At 46.5% G+C, this 15,798-nt stretch overlaps 1 protein-coding gene across 1 annotated transcript in view; it reads left to right on the top strand.

Moving 5' to 3' along the window:
- dnah2 (dynein, axonemal, heavy chain 2) overlaps positions 1–15,798 on the top strand; it is a 503,144-nt gene that overhangs the window by 330,721 nt on the left and 156,625 nt on the right. Inside the window, exons 61-62 of the mRNA XM_063048700.1 lie at positions 11,689–11,899; positions 13,753–13,869. Coding sequence (XP_062904770.1) covers positions 11,689–11,899; positions 13,753–13,869 — 328 coding nt within the window. The remainder of the gene's footprint in view (positions 1–11,688; positions 11,900–13,752; positions 13,870–15,798) is intronic.

The raw sequence follows: 15,798 nt of genomic DNA, 5'->3' as shown, positions 1-15,798 counted from the left end.
TAGTGAAGACAGATTCAAAGTACCTGTTCAACTCGTCTGCCATTTCCTTGTTCCCCATAATAAATTCACCCGCTTCTGTCTTCAAGGGCCCAATTTTGGTCTTAACTATTTTTTTCCTTTTCACATACCTAAAGAAGCTTTTACTATCCTCCTTTATATTCTTGGCTAGTTTACCTTCGTACCTCATTTTTTCTCCGCGTATTGCCTTTTTAGTTACCTTCTGTTGCTCTTTAAAAGTTTCCCAATCCTCCGGCTTCCCACTCACCTTTGCTATGTTTCCCCTCTGACTGGAGGCCTGTGACTAGTGGTGTGCTGCAAGGACCGGTGCTGGGTCCATTGTTTCTGTGCTGTAGTGTTGTATGACTCTTTGAAAGAGTGTTCCAGGTTGACAACCGGTGAAAAGGAGGGAAGTGTAGTGCACTATCCAGCCTGTATGGTGTTGTGACTCCAAACCCAGCAACCACAGACATACTTTATACCCAATTAAATTGGTGCAGAGTGGTGGAGGGAGTGATCTTTAGTGTAGTTGACCTGGGAATAAAGCTCTGCCTCACTCTGAATTCAATCATGCCACCCCCCACCCCCCGCCAATAAATAAAAGAAGCCATTGACAAACATGAGAACATGGGAGATGTCATTCAGTAATTCATTTGGAACAAAACTTGGGAACAAAGGAAACACTGTGCACAAAGTATAGCTTGATTCCTGACATGAGCTTCCGTTGTGAGGAAGATCTTGTGCTGAGCATTAAAGAATAATGACGGTCCATTTGAGGATTGAACATTAAGTCTCCCACAGTTGGCGTGACTGGGTCCTCTCGAACCTGTGAATTTGGATCACATTTGTCTTGAGCTGAGAGTTACATTTGCCAAGTTATAGTTTACAGTAACATGGTTCCTCAGTAGTGGGGAGTAACCAGGTCATAGCCCTCACTGCAAGGGTGGGGTCAGCACTACCTTCCCCATGACGGGAGGTGTTTTGGAGTTTAGGTTGGCAGACACAACAAATCGCTCCTTTCAAACACGCAGAGCTAGAGGGCAGATGGACTGCACTGCCAGGAGCTTGGTGGAGGTCACTTCACCTGTAAGTCTGTCAGGGTCGTCTACTGTATCTGGCGCTCTTGATGTAGCCTCTTCTACGTTGGTGAGGCCCAATGCTGATTGGTGTTCGCTTTATTGAGTACCTTTGCTCTGTTTGCTGCAAAAGGGAGGATCTGAGTGAATATGCAACAGTTGTTCACAACTTCATCAAAAAGGACAGGTTACACCTGAACCCGAAGGGGACCAATATCCTGGCAGGAAAGTTTAATAGAGCTGTTAGAGAGGGTTTAAACTAATTTGCCAGGGGGATGGGAACCGGAATGACAGAGCGGAGGAAGGGGAAAACAGAAATAAATCTAAGGTAGTGAGCAGTAAAGATGTCAGGAAAGACAGGCAGGTGATGGGGCAAATTTGTAGCCATTGGGATGAGTTGCAGTGCAAAAATGTTGCAGTGAAATCAAAGTGAAAAGTACCAAATACTGGTCTTAAGGTGTTATACTTAAATGCACGCAGCATAAGGAATAAAGTGGATGATCTTGTCGTACAGCTACAGATTGGCAGGTATGATATTGTGGCCATCACTGAGACGTGGCTAAAGGATGTATGTCTCTGGGAGCTGAACGTCCAAGGATACACGGTGTATCAGAAGGATAGGAAGGTAGGCAGAGGGGGAGGCGTGGTTTTATGGGTAAGAAATGATATTAAATCATTAGAGAGGTGATATAGGATCGGAAGGTGCAGAATCCTTATGGGCTGAGCTAAGAAATTGCAGGGTAAAAGGACCCTGATGGCAGTTATTTATAGGCCTCCAAACAGCTGCAGGGATGTGGACTACAAAATACACCAGGAAATAGAAAAGGCTTGTCAGAAGGGCAGTGTTATGATAATTGTGGGGGATTATAACATCCGAGTGGATTGGGAAAATCAACTCGGCACTGGATCTCAAGAGAGAATTTGTAGAATGTCTGCAAGATGGCTTTTTAGAACAGCTTGTTGTTGAGCCCACTAGGGGATCGGCTGTACTGGATTAGGTATTGTGTAATGAACCAGAGGTGATTAGAGAGATTGAGGTGAAGGAACCCTTAGGAGGCAGTGATCATAACATGATTGAGTTCACTGTGAAATTAGAAAAAGAGAAGCCGAAATCTGATGCGTCGGTATTTCAATGGAGTAAAGGAAATTACAGTGGAATGAGAGAGGAACTGGCCAAAGTTGACTGGAAAGGGACACTGGCGGGAAAGACAGCAGAGCAGCAGTGGCAGGAGTTTATGCGAGAAGTGAGGAAGGTGCAAGACAGGTATATTCCAAAAAAGAAGAAATTTTCGAATGGAAAAAGGATGCAACCATGGTTGACAAGAGAAGTCAAAGCCAAAGTTAAAGCAAAGGAGAGGGCATACAAGGAAGCAAAAATCAGTGGGAAGACAGAGGATTGGGAAGTTTTTAAAACCTTACAAAAGGAAACCAAGAAGGTCATTAAGAGGGAAAAGATTAACTATGAAAGGAAGCGAGCAAATAATATCAAAGAGGATACTAAAAGCTTTTTCAAGTATATAAAGAGTAAAAGACAGGTGAGAGTAGATATAGGACTGATAGAAAATGATGCTGGAGAAATTGTAATGGGAGATAAGGAGATGGCAGAGGAACTGAACGAGTATTTTGCATCAGTCTTCATTGAGGAAGACATCAGCAGTATACCGGACACTCAATGGTGGCAGGGAAGAGAAGTGTGCGCAGTCACAATTACAACAGAGAAAGTACTCAGGAAGCTGAATAGTTTAAAGGTAGATAAATCTCCCGGACCAGATGGAATGCACCTGCGTGTTCTGAAGGAAGTAGCTGTGGAGATTGTGGAGGCATTAGCGATGATCTTTCAGAAGTTGATAGATTCTGGCATGGTTCCGGAGGACTGGAAGATTGCAAATGTCACTCCGCTATTTAAGAAGGGGGCAAGGAAGCAAAAATGAAATTATAGACCTGTTAGCTTGACATGGGTGGTTGGGAAGTTGTTGGAGTCGATTGTCAAGGATGAGGTTACAGAGTACCTGGAGGCATATGACAAGATAGGCAGAACTCAGCATGGATTCCTTAAAGGAAAATCCTGCCTGACAAACCTATTACAATTTTTTTGAGGAAACTACCAGTAGGCTAGACAAGGGAGATGCAGTGGATGTTGTATATTTGGATTTTCAGAAGGCCTTTGACAAGGTGCCACACATGAGGCTACTTAACAAGATAAGAGCCCATGGAATTACGGGAAAGTTACATACGTGGATAGAGCATTGGCTGATTGGCAGGAAACAGAGAGTGGGAATAAAGGGATCCTATTCTGGTTGGCTGCCAGTGGTGTTCCACAGGGGTCCGTGTTGGGGCCGCTTCTTTTCATATTGTACGTCAACGATTTGGATTATGGAATAGATGGCTTTGTGGCTAAGTTTGCTGACGATAAGATAGGTGGAGGGGCCGGTAGTGCTGAGGAAACAGAGAGTCTGCAGAGAGACTTGGATAGATTGGAAGAATGGGCAAAGAAGTGGCAAATGAAATACAATGTTGGAAAGTGTATGGTTATGCACTTTGGCAGAAGAAATAAACGGGCAGACTATTATTTAAATGGGGAAAGAATTCAAAGTTCTGAGATGTAATGGGACTTGGGAGTCCTCGCACAGGATACCCTTAAGGTAAACCTCCAGGTTGAGTCGGTAGTGAAGAAGGCGAATGCAATGTTGGCATTCATTTCTAGAGGAATAGAGTATAGGAGCAGGGATGTGATGTTGAGGCTCTATAAGGCACTGGTGAGACCTCACTTGGAGTACTGTGGGCAGTTTTGGTCTCCTTATTTAAGAAAGGATGTGCTGACGTTGGAGAGGGTACAGAGAAGATTCACTAGAATGATTCCGGGAATGAGAGGGTTAACATATGAGGAACGTTTGTCTGCTCTTGGACTGTATTCCTTGGAGTTTAGAAGAATGAGGGGAGACCTCATAGAAACATTTTGAATGTTGAAAGGCATGGACAGAGTGGATGTGGCAAAGTTGTTTCCCATGATGGGGGAGTCTAGTACGAGAGGGCATGACTTAAGGATTGTAGGGCACCCATTCAGAACAGAAATGCGAAGAAATTTTTTTAGTCAGAGGGTGATGAATCTATGGAATTTGAAGCCACGGGCAACAGTGGAGGCCAAGTCATTGGGTGTATTTAAGGCAGAGATTGATAGGTATCTGAGTAGCCAGGGCAACAAAGGTTATGGTGAGAAGGCAGGGGAGTGGGACTAAATCGGAGAATGGATCAGTGCATGATAAAATGGCGGAGCAGACTCGATGGGCTGAATGGCCGACTTCTGCTCCTTTGTCTTATGGTCTTAAAACCTGTGTGGCTTCAAGAACATACCAGACATACCCAATCAAAAGCCATGGATGAACTAGGAAGTTTTTAGTCTGTTAAAGCTGTATCAATGGCATTCAAGACTGGTGATCCAGAATTATACAAGAAATTTAGGTACAACCTAAAACAATTCTGATTGAAGGTAGACCTAATTTCTGATTGATGGAATCGGACACACATCAACTTTGGCAGAGTTTGCAGGCCATTACTTCCTACAAGGCAGAACCTAACATCATGAATAGCAGTAATACTTCACTCCCAGATGAGCTGAACACCTTTTATGTATGCATTGAAAGGTAGAATAAGACTACATCTATGCGGATCCCTGCAGCATCTGGTGACCCTATGATTTCAGTCTGGGAGGCCAATATCAAAACATCTTTAACATAAAATAATCTGCAGATGCTGTTGTCAAAGGAACACTCACAACGCGCTGGAGGAACTCAGCAGGTCAGTCAGGATCAGTTGAAAAGATTAGTCGACGTTTCCGGCCGAAACCCTTCGTCAGGAGTGAAGGAAGAACTTTGGGGAGGGTTTGAAGAATGCTGGTAGTTGAAAAAAACAGTAATTTTAAAGACAAAAGGGTGGGGGAGGAGAAGCAGGGAGGTGATTGACAGGAGAACAATGCAAAGTAGTAGAAGGAGGCGGAACTATGAGGGAGGTGATATAAAATAGGGATAGGGGAAGGGAGGGGGAGGGAATTACTGGAAGTTGGAGAATTCTATGTTCATACCAAGGGGCTGGAGACGACTTAGACAGTATATGAGGTGTTGCTTCTCCAACCTGAGTTTAGACTCATCATGGCAGTAGAGGAGGCCATGTATGAACATGTCTGAATGGGAATGGGACAGTCAGGCTTGTGTATCTTTGGGAGGAGGTACAACAGAGCGGTATGGGGTGTGGAAATAACGAGTTTAGCGGCTGAGGATGGAAGGTCTCCGGAGTTGATAAGGGCAGTGATTGTGCGGGAGACAATGGTTTGATGTTTTTTGGTGGGGTCCTGTTCCAGGAGTAAGTAAGAGGAGGTGTCAGAGAGCTGCCATTTGGCCTCAGTGAGGTAGAGATCCATCCGCCAGACTACTACGGTACCTGGTAACGCATTAAAAGCCTGTGCCAGTCAGCTGGGAAGAATGTTCAAAGACATCTTCATTCTCACTACTGCAGTTGGAGGTTCCCATTTGCTTCAAAAAGGTGACAAATCATACCAAGTGCCCAAGAAGAGCAGGGTGATCTGCCTCAACAGCTTGTTGCTCAGTGGCATTCACATCCACTGTGATGAAGTGCCCTGAGAGGTTGCTCATGGCCTCTGTCAACTCCCACCTCAGCAAGGACCTGGACCTGCTGCAATTTGTCTATCACCACAACAGGTCTACAGCGGACGTGATCTCACAGACTCTCCACTCAGCCTGGATCACCTGGACAATAGTAATACTTGTGTCAGGCTGCTGTTTATTGACTGCAGCTCAGTGTTCAACACCATCAAACCCTCAGTTCTAATCGACAAACTCCTAAACCTGGGCCTCTGTACCTCCCTCTGCAACTTGATTCTTGACTTCCTAATTGGGAGAGCACAGTCTGTGTAGATAAGAAATAACATCACCTTGCTGACAGTCAATACTGGTGCACCTCAAGAATGCATGCTTAGCCTGCTGCTCAACTGTCTCTGCACTCACAACTGTGTGGATAGGCATACTCAAACATCATCTATTATTGACAGAATTTCAGACGGTGACAAGGAGGCATACAGGAGTGAGATAGATCAGCTAGCTGAATGGCGTTGCAGCAACAATCTTGCACTCAACATCAGTAAGACTAAGGAATTGATTGTGGACTTCAGGAAAGGCAAGTCAATAGGAACACACACAAGTCCTCACTGAAGGATTAGAAGTGGAAAGAGTGAGCAATTTCAAGTTCCTGGGTGTCAACATTTCTGAGGATCTATCCTGGGCCCAACATTGATACAAATACAAGTACAAAGAAGGCACGACTGCAGCTATATTTCATTAAGAGTTTGAGAAGAATTGGTGTATGCCACTCATAAATTTCTACTGATGTACCATGGAGAGCACTCTAATGGTTGCATCACTGTCTGGTATGGAGGGGCCATTGCACAGGATTGGAAAAAGCTGCAGAAAGTTGTGAACTAAGCCAGTTCCATCAAAGGCACTGCTTATTTAATTTATTTGTAGGTTAATATATTTATTGTAGTTTATTGTTTTTATTAATATGTATTGCAATATATTGCTGCCGCAGAACAACAAATTTCATGACGAGAAAACTTGCGTATGTTGGAAATCCAGAGCAACACGCACAAGATGCTGGAGGAACTCAGCAGGCCATGCAGATTCTATGGAAAAAAAGTACAGTCGATGTTTTGGCCCAAAACCCTTTGGCAGGACTCCTCAGCTTTTTTTCTCCAGTCCTGCCAAAGGGTTTCAGCCCAAAACATAGTCTGTAAATTTCATTACATATGCTGATGGTATTAAACCTGATTCAGATTCTCCCTTTGGCCACATGTCAGAGTAGGAAGTTGCATTAAAACATGTCTGTCTGTTGCCTCCTCTACTACCTCGTATTCTGTCTGCGTAGCCTCAAATATGACGGCATGAACATTGATTTCTTCAATGTCCAGTAATTTTTCCTCTCTCCTCCTTTCTCTGTTTTTCCACTCCCCATTCTGGTCCCCCTCTCACCGTTTCTCTTCTCCTCACCTGCCCATCACCTCCCTCTCTCTGGTTCCCCTTCCTCCTTCCCTTTTTTCCATGGTCCACTCTCCTCTCCTATCAGATTCCTTTTTCTTTAACCCTTTACCTTTTCCACTTGTCACCTCCCGGCTTCCACCCCCCGCCACGGACTTTACCCCTCACTTGGCTTCACCTATCACTTGTGAACTTGTCCTTCTCCTTCCTGTCCTGCCTCTTCCTTATTCAGGATTTTTCCCTCTTTTCCAGTCCTGATGAAGGGTCTTGGCCTGAAACATCAACTGTTTATTTCCCTCAATGAATGCTGCCTGCCCTGCTGAGTTCCCTCAATGTTTTTGTGTGTGCCAATGGTTGGTGGAGATCCCAGGCTGCTCCCTCTACATCCAGCATTAAATGTAAAGAGAATTCAGACATAGGTGATTTTATGTGATCGTGTCCGGAGAGCTGTGAAGATGCTGTTTAGATTAACCTCACTCTGCCCTTGGTCATAGTTCATCCCATTTTTGCTTCTGGCTCGGAGAGGTGTAAATTCCTGTCATCCTATGTTTGAAAATTTATTTCATCAATCGTTCCTCATCCTCTTGCTGTTATTGCAACCCTAGTTATTGAGTTCTCTGCAGAGGAAAATAACTCCAGGCTGTTCATCCTCTGATAGATTCAAATTCAGATATGTTTATTTATCAGATGTACATAGAAACATAGAGTGAAATGTATTGTTTGTGTTAACAACCTACAACCTAGGGATGTGCTGCGGCAGCTGGCACTGTCATGGTATGCCCACAAAGCTCATCAGAGCAACATAGAATACAACAAGCGGCAGCCGCAAAATAAGCCTGTTCCTCCCATCCACCCACACAAGCAGCATCCAACTCCAAGACAGGTCTCCAGTCTCCAGGCTTTGGCCAGTGGCCTTGGACTTTAAGATTTCCAATTGAGCTTTGAGTTCTGATCTTCGGTATTGACTGATGATGGGACTCCAAATTCCCATCGGGCTCAAACTCTGGGCTCGCTGACTCACTGGCCCTCATGCCTCCTGCTTGCACGGATATGCAATCGCAGGCTGCTGGGACAGTCTGTTATCATTTGTCACACGTCTACATTGCTGGCCTTCGAACACAGAGCAGAGGCTTGACCTCAAACTCTTCCACTTCCATACCCCGAACCCTAACCTGACCCGCAGCTTCCCTCTCTGTCCCCCAAATCTTACCTGCGAATTGAAAGAACAGCCAAGTCTGAACCACATTCTTGATGGAGACTGTAGCTCAGTGCCTCCTCGTAATCACTCCATCTTGGGAGCTTCATATGCTTCAAGTAAATCAGTTCCCAGTCTCCTGTGATCTGAGACAGCCTCAGCTCGGGTATCCTTTTCTCATTTTGTAACTCTCCCGCACAGTGGTTGTTATAAACCTCTGATGAGGACCAGAATCGAACTTTTCAGTCCGGTAATTCTTCTGTTGCTTTGCCGAAATGTCTGTGCCTTTCATTAGCTCTGTTCCTATCCCCTCCAGCACAGCCTGACACGGAGTATTCCCATAGGTTAATGAACAGTGGGGGCATGAATTATACGTAAAACATTGAACACTACAGCACAGTACAGGGCCTTCGGCTCGTGATGCTGTGCCAGATATTTAACCTACTCCAACTTCAATCGAAGTTCAGGTTCATGTTTAATTGTCATTCAACTATACACGTGTATATAGCTAAAGGAAGCAGCATTCCTCTGGGGCCAAGATGCAAAACACATTACGTATAGTTGCACAGAGCACATACAGTTACAATAGCACATACAGTCATAAATTAATATTAGTGCAAGTCATTGAGTGACATGTCTTAAAGATTGTTGATGCACAGGATATTGGCATAGAGCCACATTCCTGCAAGGACAAGTGTGCAGAAGTTCCTCATCTCTTGAACTACCAAAAAAGGCAATCCAGCTTGTCTTTCAGGGAGCGAACATAGACAGCCCCCAACCTGGCACAAATTCTGGTGCATCCACTGTGTCTCTGTTCTCTCCCGTATGGCCTCTGACGCCTCCTTCCTGGGTGGCTGTAACAGGTGAAGCCATGGCATGAGGACCTAGTCCTTGGACATGGAGTCTGGTGCCTCTGTTCTGTGGTATAAACAGGTGATGCCACAGCATGAGGGCCTTCTCCACCCAACCACCAAGGCCACACAGCTCCTGTTCCATCAGTCTCCACAATAAACCAATAAACCGGACTTGCAGTACTTTGAATTACCAAAGCCCGATGGCTACACATAGCCTATACATTTTTTTTAAATCTCTGTGCTTACTTAAGGGTCCCGAATGTATCTTCTTCTACTCCCACCCCTGGCAGCATGTTCTACTCGCCTACCATCCTCTGTGTGAAAACCTATCTCTGACATACCCTCTCTGCTTTTTTGCGATCAGTTTGAAATTATGCCCTGTCATATTAGCTATTTCTGCCCTGGGGAAAACGTCTCTGGCTGCACCTCTAGCAAATCACCTCTTATTTTCCTTTCCATGAAGAAAAGCCCTAGCTTGTTCATCCTATCCTTATAAGACATGCTCTCTAATACAGGCAGCATCCTGGTAAATCTCCTCTATACCGTCTTTATAGCTTTCAAATCCTTCCTATAATCCTTCCAGAAATGAACACAATATCCCAAGTGTGGTCTAAACAGAGTTTTATAGAGCTGCAACATTACCTTACAGAGATTGAACTCAATCCCCCGACTATTGAAGTCCAGCACATCATACACCTTCTTAACCACCCTATCAAATAGCACAGCAACTTTGAGGGATCAATGGCCATGGTCCCCAAGATCCCTCTTCCACACTTTTAATTATCCTGCCTTTAACCCTGTGCTCTGACTTCAAGTTCAACTCTCCAAAGTGAATCACTTCACGCTTTTCCAAATTGAACTCCATCTGCCACTTCTCAGCCCAGCTGTGCCTCCTGCCATGGTCCTGTTGTAAGCTATGACAGCCTTCATATGTCAGGTTCAGATTCAGTTTTATTTATCAGCAGTAGATTGGAACACACAGTGAAATGTGTCATTTGTGTTAACAGCCAATACAACTTAAGGATGTGCTGGGGGAATCCTGCAAGTGTCACCACACGTTCCGACGCAAACATAGACTGCCCACCAGCAACAACAACTGAACAAAAACAACAATCAATAAACAAGCCCCTTTCCTCCAACCCACTCACCCAACACCAGGCTTCCAACTGGTGGACTGGCTACCTCCAGGCCTCAGCCTTCTACACTCTTCACAACACCACCAACCTTTGTTTCATTTGCAAACTTCCACTTGTAAAAGTCACAAATAGCAGAAATCCCAGAACAGATCCCCATGGGATGCCACCGGTCAGCACCAGGCTGTGCCGTCTGCTGCTCCCACTCAGTTTCTCACAGGGAATGCCTGTTTCAGGAGCAGTCGATCCCATTGCACCCGCATTCAGCTGAGGCTGCTGCCTAAGTCTTTGTCTTTGGTCACCTAATGACGACGGAGTTTTTGCAGCAACTCAGGTTCAATTCCTGCTGCTGTCTTTAAGGTGTTTGTACCTTCTCCCTGTGATTGTGTGGGTTTCTTCCAGGTGGTCTGGGTTCTTCCCGCATCCCAGAAGCGTCGATGTTAGTAGGTTAATTGGTCCGATCGATATAACTGGGCAGCTCAGGCTCATTGAGCCAGAACGGCTTGTTATTCTGTTGTATTTCTGATGATAAATAAAATTTTCCTTATTTGGCCCATATCCCTCTAAACCAGGGGTTCCTAACACTTTTTATGCCATAGTTGTGAACTCCTATTTTATGTCATGGGCCCCAAGTTGGGAACCCCTGCCCTTCCATGTACCCATTCAATTGCCTATCCAAGAGCAGGATGGCAACATAGCGGTTAGCATAGCTTTACAGCAGTGGCAATCATGGCAATCACCAGTCCTGGTTCAATTCCTGCCACTGCCTTTAAGGAGTTTGTACATTCTCCCCATAAATACATAGGTGTCCTCTGGGTCCTCCAAATTCCTCTCACACAACAACAAAGGTTAGGATTAGAAAGTTGTGGGAATGCTATGTTGGCACCAGAAGCATGGCAACACTTATGGGTTGCCCAGCACATCCTCGGACTTCGTTGGTTGTAGATGCAATCAATGTATTTTGCTGTATATTTCAATTTACATGTGACAAATACCATGAAGCTAATCTTTATCTTCATCTTTAGATGTACATGATACATGGACAGCCATTGGCTTTTTTCCTCAGGGTGGAAATAGATAATATAAGCGTGCGTAATTTTAAGGTGATTAGAAGAAAGTGTAATGGGGGATATCAGAGGTAGGTATTTTTTTACACAGACTGTGGTGGGTGCATGCGAAAGATGGCAGTAGAGACAGATACATTAGGGGATTGAAAAGGTGCTTGGATAGGCACATGAAAGAAAGGTGGAGGGTTATTTGGGAGGGAAGAGTTAGATGGATTTTAGATTAGGTTAAGTGGTCTGCTGTAAATGGGCTGTACCCCAACTGGTGATTGTTGGCTATAGTATTCTGTGTCCTATGTTAATGTATCTATGCTCTTGTCTGCAGATTACTGGAGGAGAAGCGAATTGAGATCAGCAGTCAGGCCAACAAATTGCGGAATGGTTTGTCCAAAATCGATGACACTCGGGATAAGGTGGAGGTGATGTCCGTCGAGCTGGAGCAGGCAAAGGTGAAAGTAGCCGAGTTCCAGAAGCAATGTGAGGAGTACCTGGTGATCATTGTACAGCAGAAGCGTGAGGCTGACGAGCAGCAGAAGGTAGGGCCACAGAGCCCATCCCCTCCATTGTACACCACTCCACAGCGAGGCATGCTGATCCTCCAGTTTCCACTCACCTCCCTTCAGCAACATTCCTTCAGCTTTGTGTCCCTTTATTAGTACAGTACACCTGCTCATTAATGCAAATATCTACTTAGTCAATCACGTAGCAGCAACTCAATGCATAAAGCATGCAGACATGGTCAAGAGGTTTAGTTGTTATTTAGACCAAACTTTAGAAATGTGATCTAAGTGACTTTGATTGTGGGGTGATTGTTGGTGCCAGGCAGGGTAGTTTGATTATTTCAGAAACTAATCTCCTGGGATTTTCACACACAACAGAGTTGATGGACAATTGTGTGAGAAACAAAAAACATCCAGTAAGTGGCAGTTCTGTTGGTGAATGAGGGAGGTCAGAGAGGGTGACAGTAACTCAAATAACCACACATTTCAATAGTGGTGTGCAGAAGGACATCTCTGAAGCACAACATGTTAACCTTTTCGTGGGTGGCTACAGCAGCAGAAGAGCACACCGGGTTCCACTCTTGTACCGAATAAAGTGGCCACTGAATGCATACAGGTGATTATATAAAAATACAAACAAGTATAGGAATGATAAACTATAAGACAAAACAATTTGACACACCAGTCCAATAGTACCTTCAAATGCCTTGTCATACCTTTTGAACTCCCTTAATCTTCTCTCTTTGCACTTTTTTCAAGGAACTATTTATTACCAGTTTACTTTTACCTTTCACTGAAAGGGTTGAGCTCCACCTGATATCTCTCCAGGCCCTTCAACTCAGTGCTGATGAAGAGTCTTGGCCTGAAATGTTGACCGTTTATTCCTCTCCATAGATACTACCTGACCTGCTGAGTTCCTCCAGCATTTTATGTGTGTTGTTCTGGATTTCCAGCATCTGCAGAATCTCTCGTGTTTATGAAACCTCGTTGGCTCTCTGAGTCAGTGTCCATTTCATCCTTAGGTTTATGAGCTATCTACTTGGTGTGCAGAGTGCTCCATCAGATAGGGCTGTTGGTGCTTCTCAAATGCAGATTCAGATTTATTTATCACAAGTATATGGAAACAGACATTGAAGTGTATTGCTTCTGTTACTAGCTAAACCAATCTGAGGATGTGCTGGGGCGGGTCTCAAGTTGCTAAACATTCTGGCACCAAAATGGCATGCCCACAAGTTTCAGCAGAACAACTACAAGCAACAAAACAATAACAGCAAAACAAGCCCTTTTCCTACCCCTCACCCTGTCCTCCAACTCCAGGACACGTGTCCAGTCTCCAGCCTCTAACCTCTAGGCTTCGGCCATCCAGTTAAACCACTTTCCAAATGTTTTAACATTCTGTGACCTTTTTCCACCTCTGTTCGATTTCACTTTGTGCATTGATGTTAGTTCCCTGGCTCCTGTACAAGGAAGCCATTCAATGGTCTGATAACAGTGAGATGGAAGCTGTCCTTGAGCCTGGTGGTACGAGTGGTACGTGCTTTTGCAACTGCTGCCCGATGGGAGAGAGGAGAACAGACAATGACTGGGGTAGGTGGGGTCTTTGATTCTGCTGGCTGCTTTACCAAGGCAGCAAGAAGTGTAGACAGAGTCGGTGGAGGGGAGGTGGGTTTCTGTGACATGGTACTGATGGGGTAGTTATTCCTCTCACACTTCTGGGACATATGGAGATTCCATTTCTGAGGTTTTTGCAAACTTGTGCCCATTTGTAACATAGCATACCTGCGTGTCTTGACTAGAATCAGCTGCCATGGAAGGCGAGCACCAGGGTGTGTCTCTTCCTTCACTGACTGTTGTGCTTGTGGCCCAACTGAGTGTTTCTGTCCACACAGACTGTCAGCTCCCACAGTGAGAAGATCGCAGCAGAAGAAATCAAGTGCAAAGTGATGGCAGAAGGAGCCCAGAAGGAACTGGACGAGGCCTTGCCGGCATTGCAGGATGCCATGAGGGTATGAAATTGGAGATGGTGATCTGTGACTCACTCACATCCTTAGGTCGAACATGATCTTGCTGTCATCTCTCAGCAAAAGATTGAGAGTTCCAGGGTCTCCTGCATTAACGGTGCTGAGCTGTGTGTGAAGGGCAGGTCATGAGACCTGGCTTTTCACGCAGTGTGCTCACATGGCCGATTGATAACCAAATGGTTGATCAGGACTTTGCTGTATTCAGTGCAGGACAAGCCCTTGGATGTAGAACCTTATACAAAACATAAGACATGTCAGCCAGGGAGTGTAATCTACAGTTTGTTACTCAACAGCAGAGGTAGAAGAACATGGGTCATTTTCACAACTCTTTACTGTTGTTATAGTCCCATCCAAGCAAGCACAACTGAGCATTCATTGCCTGTGACAAAAAGCATCCCAATCAGCCCTACTGTTCCGATCCATCCCGACCACATCTCTATTTAACGGCCACGCACGTCTGCACCACCCTGGTGTACACTCTATCCCTGCCACACCTGTCAGTATCCATCATCCTTTTCATCCCCAACTACCCCTCTCTGCCCCTGCCATCCACTCCATTGTCACTACCCTCTCCGTCTGCACCGTTCACCCCATCGTCACCAAACCTCTCAGTCCCTACCATCCACTCCGTCATCACCAACCCTCTCCATCCCCAATGTCCATTCCAACCTCACCAACCCTCTCCATCCCTAATGTGTTCACTGCAATGTCACCAACCCTCTCTGTCCCCACCGTCCAAACCATCCTCTCAGTCCTCACCGTCCACCCCATCCTCTCTTTCCCCACCGTCCACCCCACCCTCTCAGTCCCCAATGTCCACTCCACCCTCTCCGTTCCCACTGTCCACTCCACCCTCTCCATCCCCACCGTCCACTCCATCCTCTCTGTCCCCAATGTCCACTCCATCCTCTCTGTCCCCACCGTCCACTCCGCCCTCTCCGTCCCCACCGTCCACCCCATCCTCTCCGTCCCCCCATCCTCTCTGTCCCCAAAGTCCACTCCATCCTCTCTGTCCCCACCGTCCACTCCGCCCTCTCCGTCCCCACCGTCCACTCCATCCTCTCTGTCCACACCGTCCACCCCATCCTCTCCGTCCCCAAAGTCCACTCCATCCTCTCTTTCCCCACCGTCCACCCCACCCTCTCAATCCCCAATGTCCACTCCACCCTCTCCGTTCCCACTGTCCACTCCACCCTCTCCATCCCCACCGTCCACTCCATCCTCTCTGTCCCCAAAGTCCACTCCATCCTCTCTGTCCCCAATGTCCACTCCATCCTCTCTGTCCCCACCATCCACTCCGCCCTCTCCGTCCCCACCGTCCACCCCATCCTCTCCGTCCCCCCATCCTCTCTGTCCCCAAAGTCCACTCCATCCTCTCTGTCCCCACCGTCCACTCCATCCTCTCTGTCCCCACCGTCCACTCCGCCCTCTCCGTCCCCACCGTCCACTCCATCCTCTCTGTCCACACCGTCCACCCCATCCTCTCCGTCCCCAAAGTCCACTCCATCCTCTCTGTCCCCACCGTCCACTCCATCCTCTCCGTCCCCACCGTCCACTCCATCCTCTCTGTCCCCACCCTCTCCGCCCCCCCATCCTCTCCGTCCCCAAAGTCCACCCCATCCTCTCCGTCCACCCCATCCTCTCCGTCCCCAAAGTCCACTCCATCCTCTCTGTCCCCACCGTCCACTCTATCCTCTCTGTCCCCAGTGTCCACTCCATCCTCTCTGTCCCCAAAGTCCACTCCATCCTCTCTGTCCCCACCGTCCATCCTCTCTGTCCCCAGTGTCCATTCCATCCTTTCTGTCCCCACCGTCCACCCCATCCTCTCCGTCCCCAAAGTCCACTCCATCCTCTCTGTCCCCACCGTCCACTCCATCCTCTCTGTCCCCAATGTCCACTCCACCCTCTCCGTCC

The sequence above is a fragment of the Mobula hypostoma genome, chromosome 5, assembly GCF_963921235.1.
Source record: "Mobula hypostoma chromosome 5, sMobHyp1.1, whole genome shotgun sequence".
Classification (NCBI taxonomy): Eukaryota; Metazoa; Chordata; class Chondrichthyes; order Myliobatiformes; family Myliobatidae; genus Mobula; species Mobula hypostoma.
Note: the sequence above shows the minus strand (reverse complement) of the source record. Positions and strands in the feature narration are given on the sequence as shown.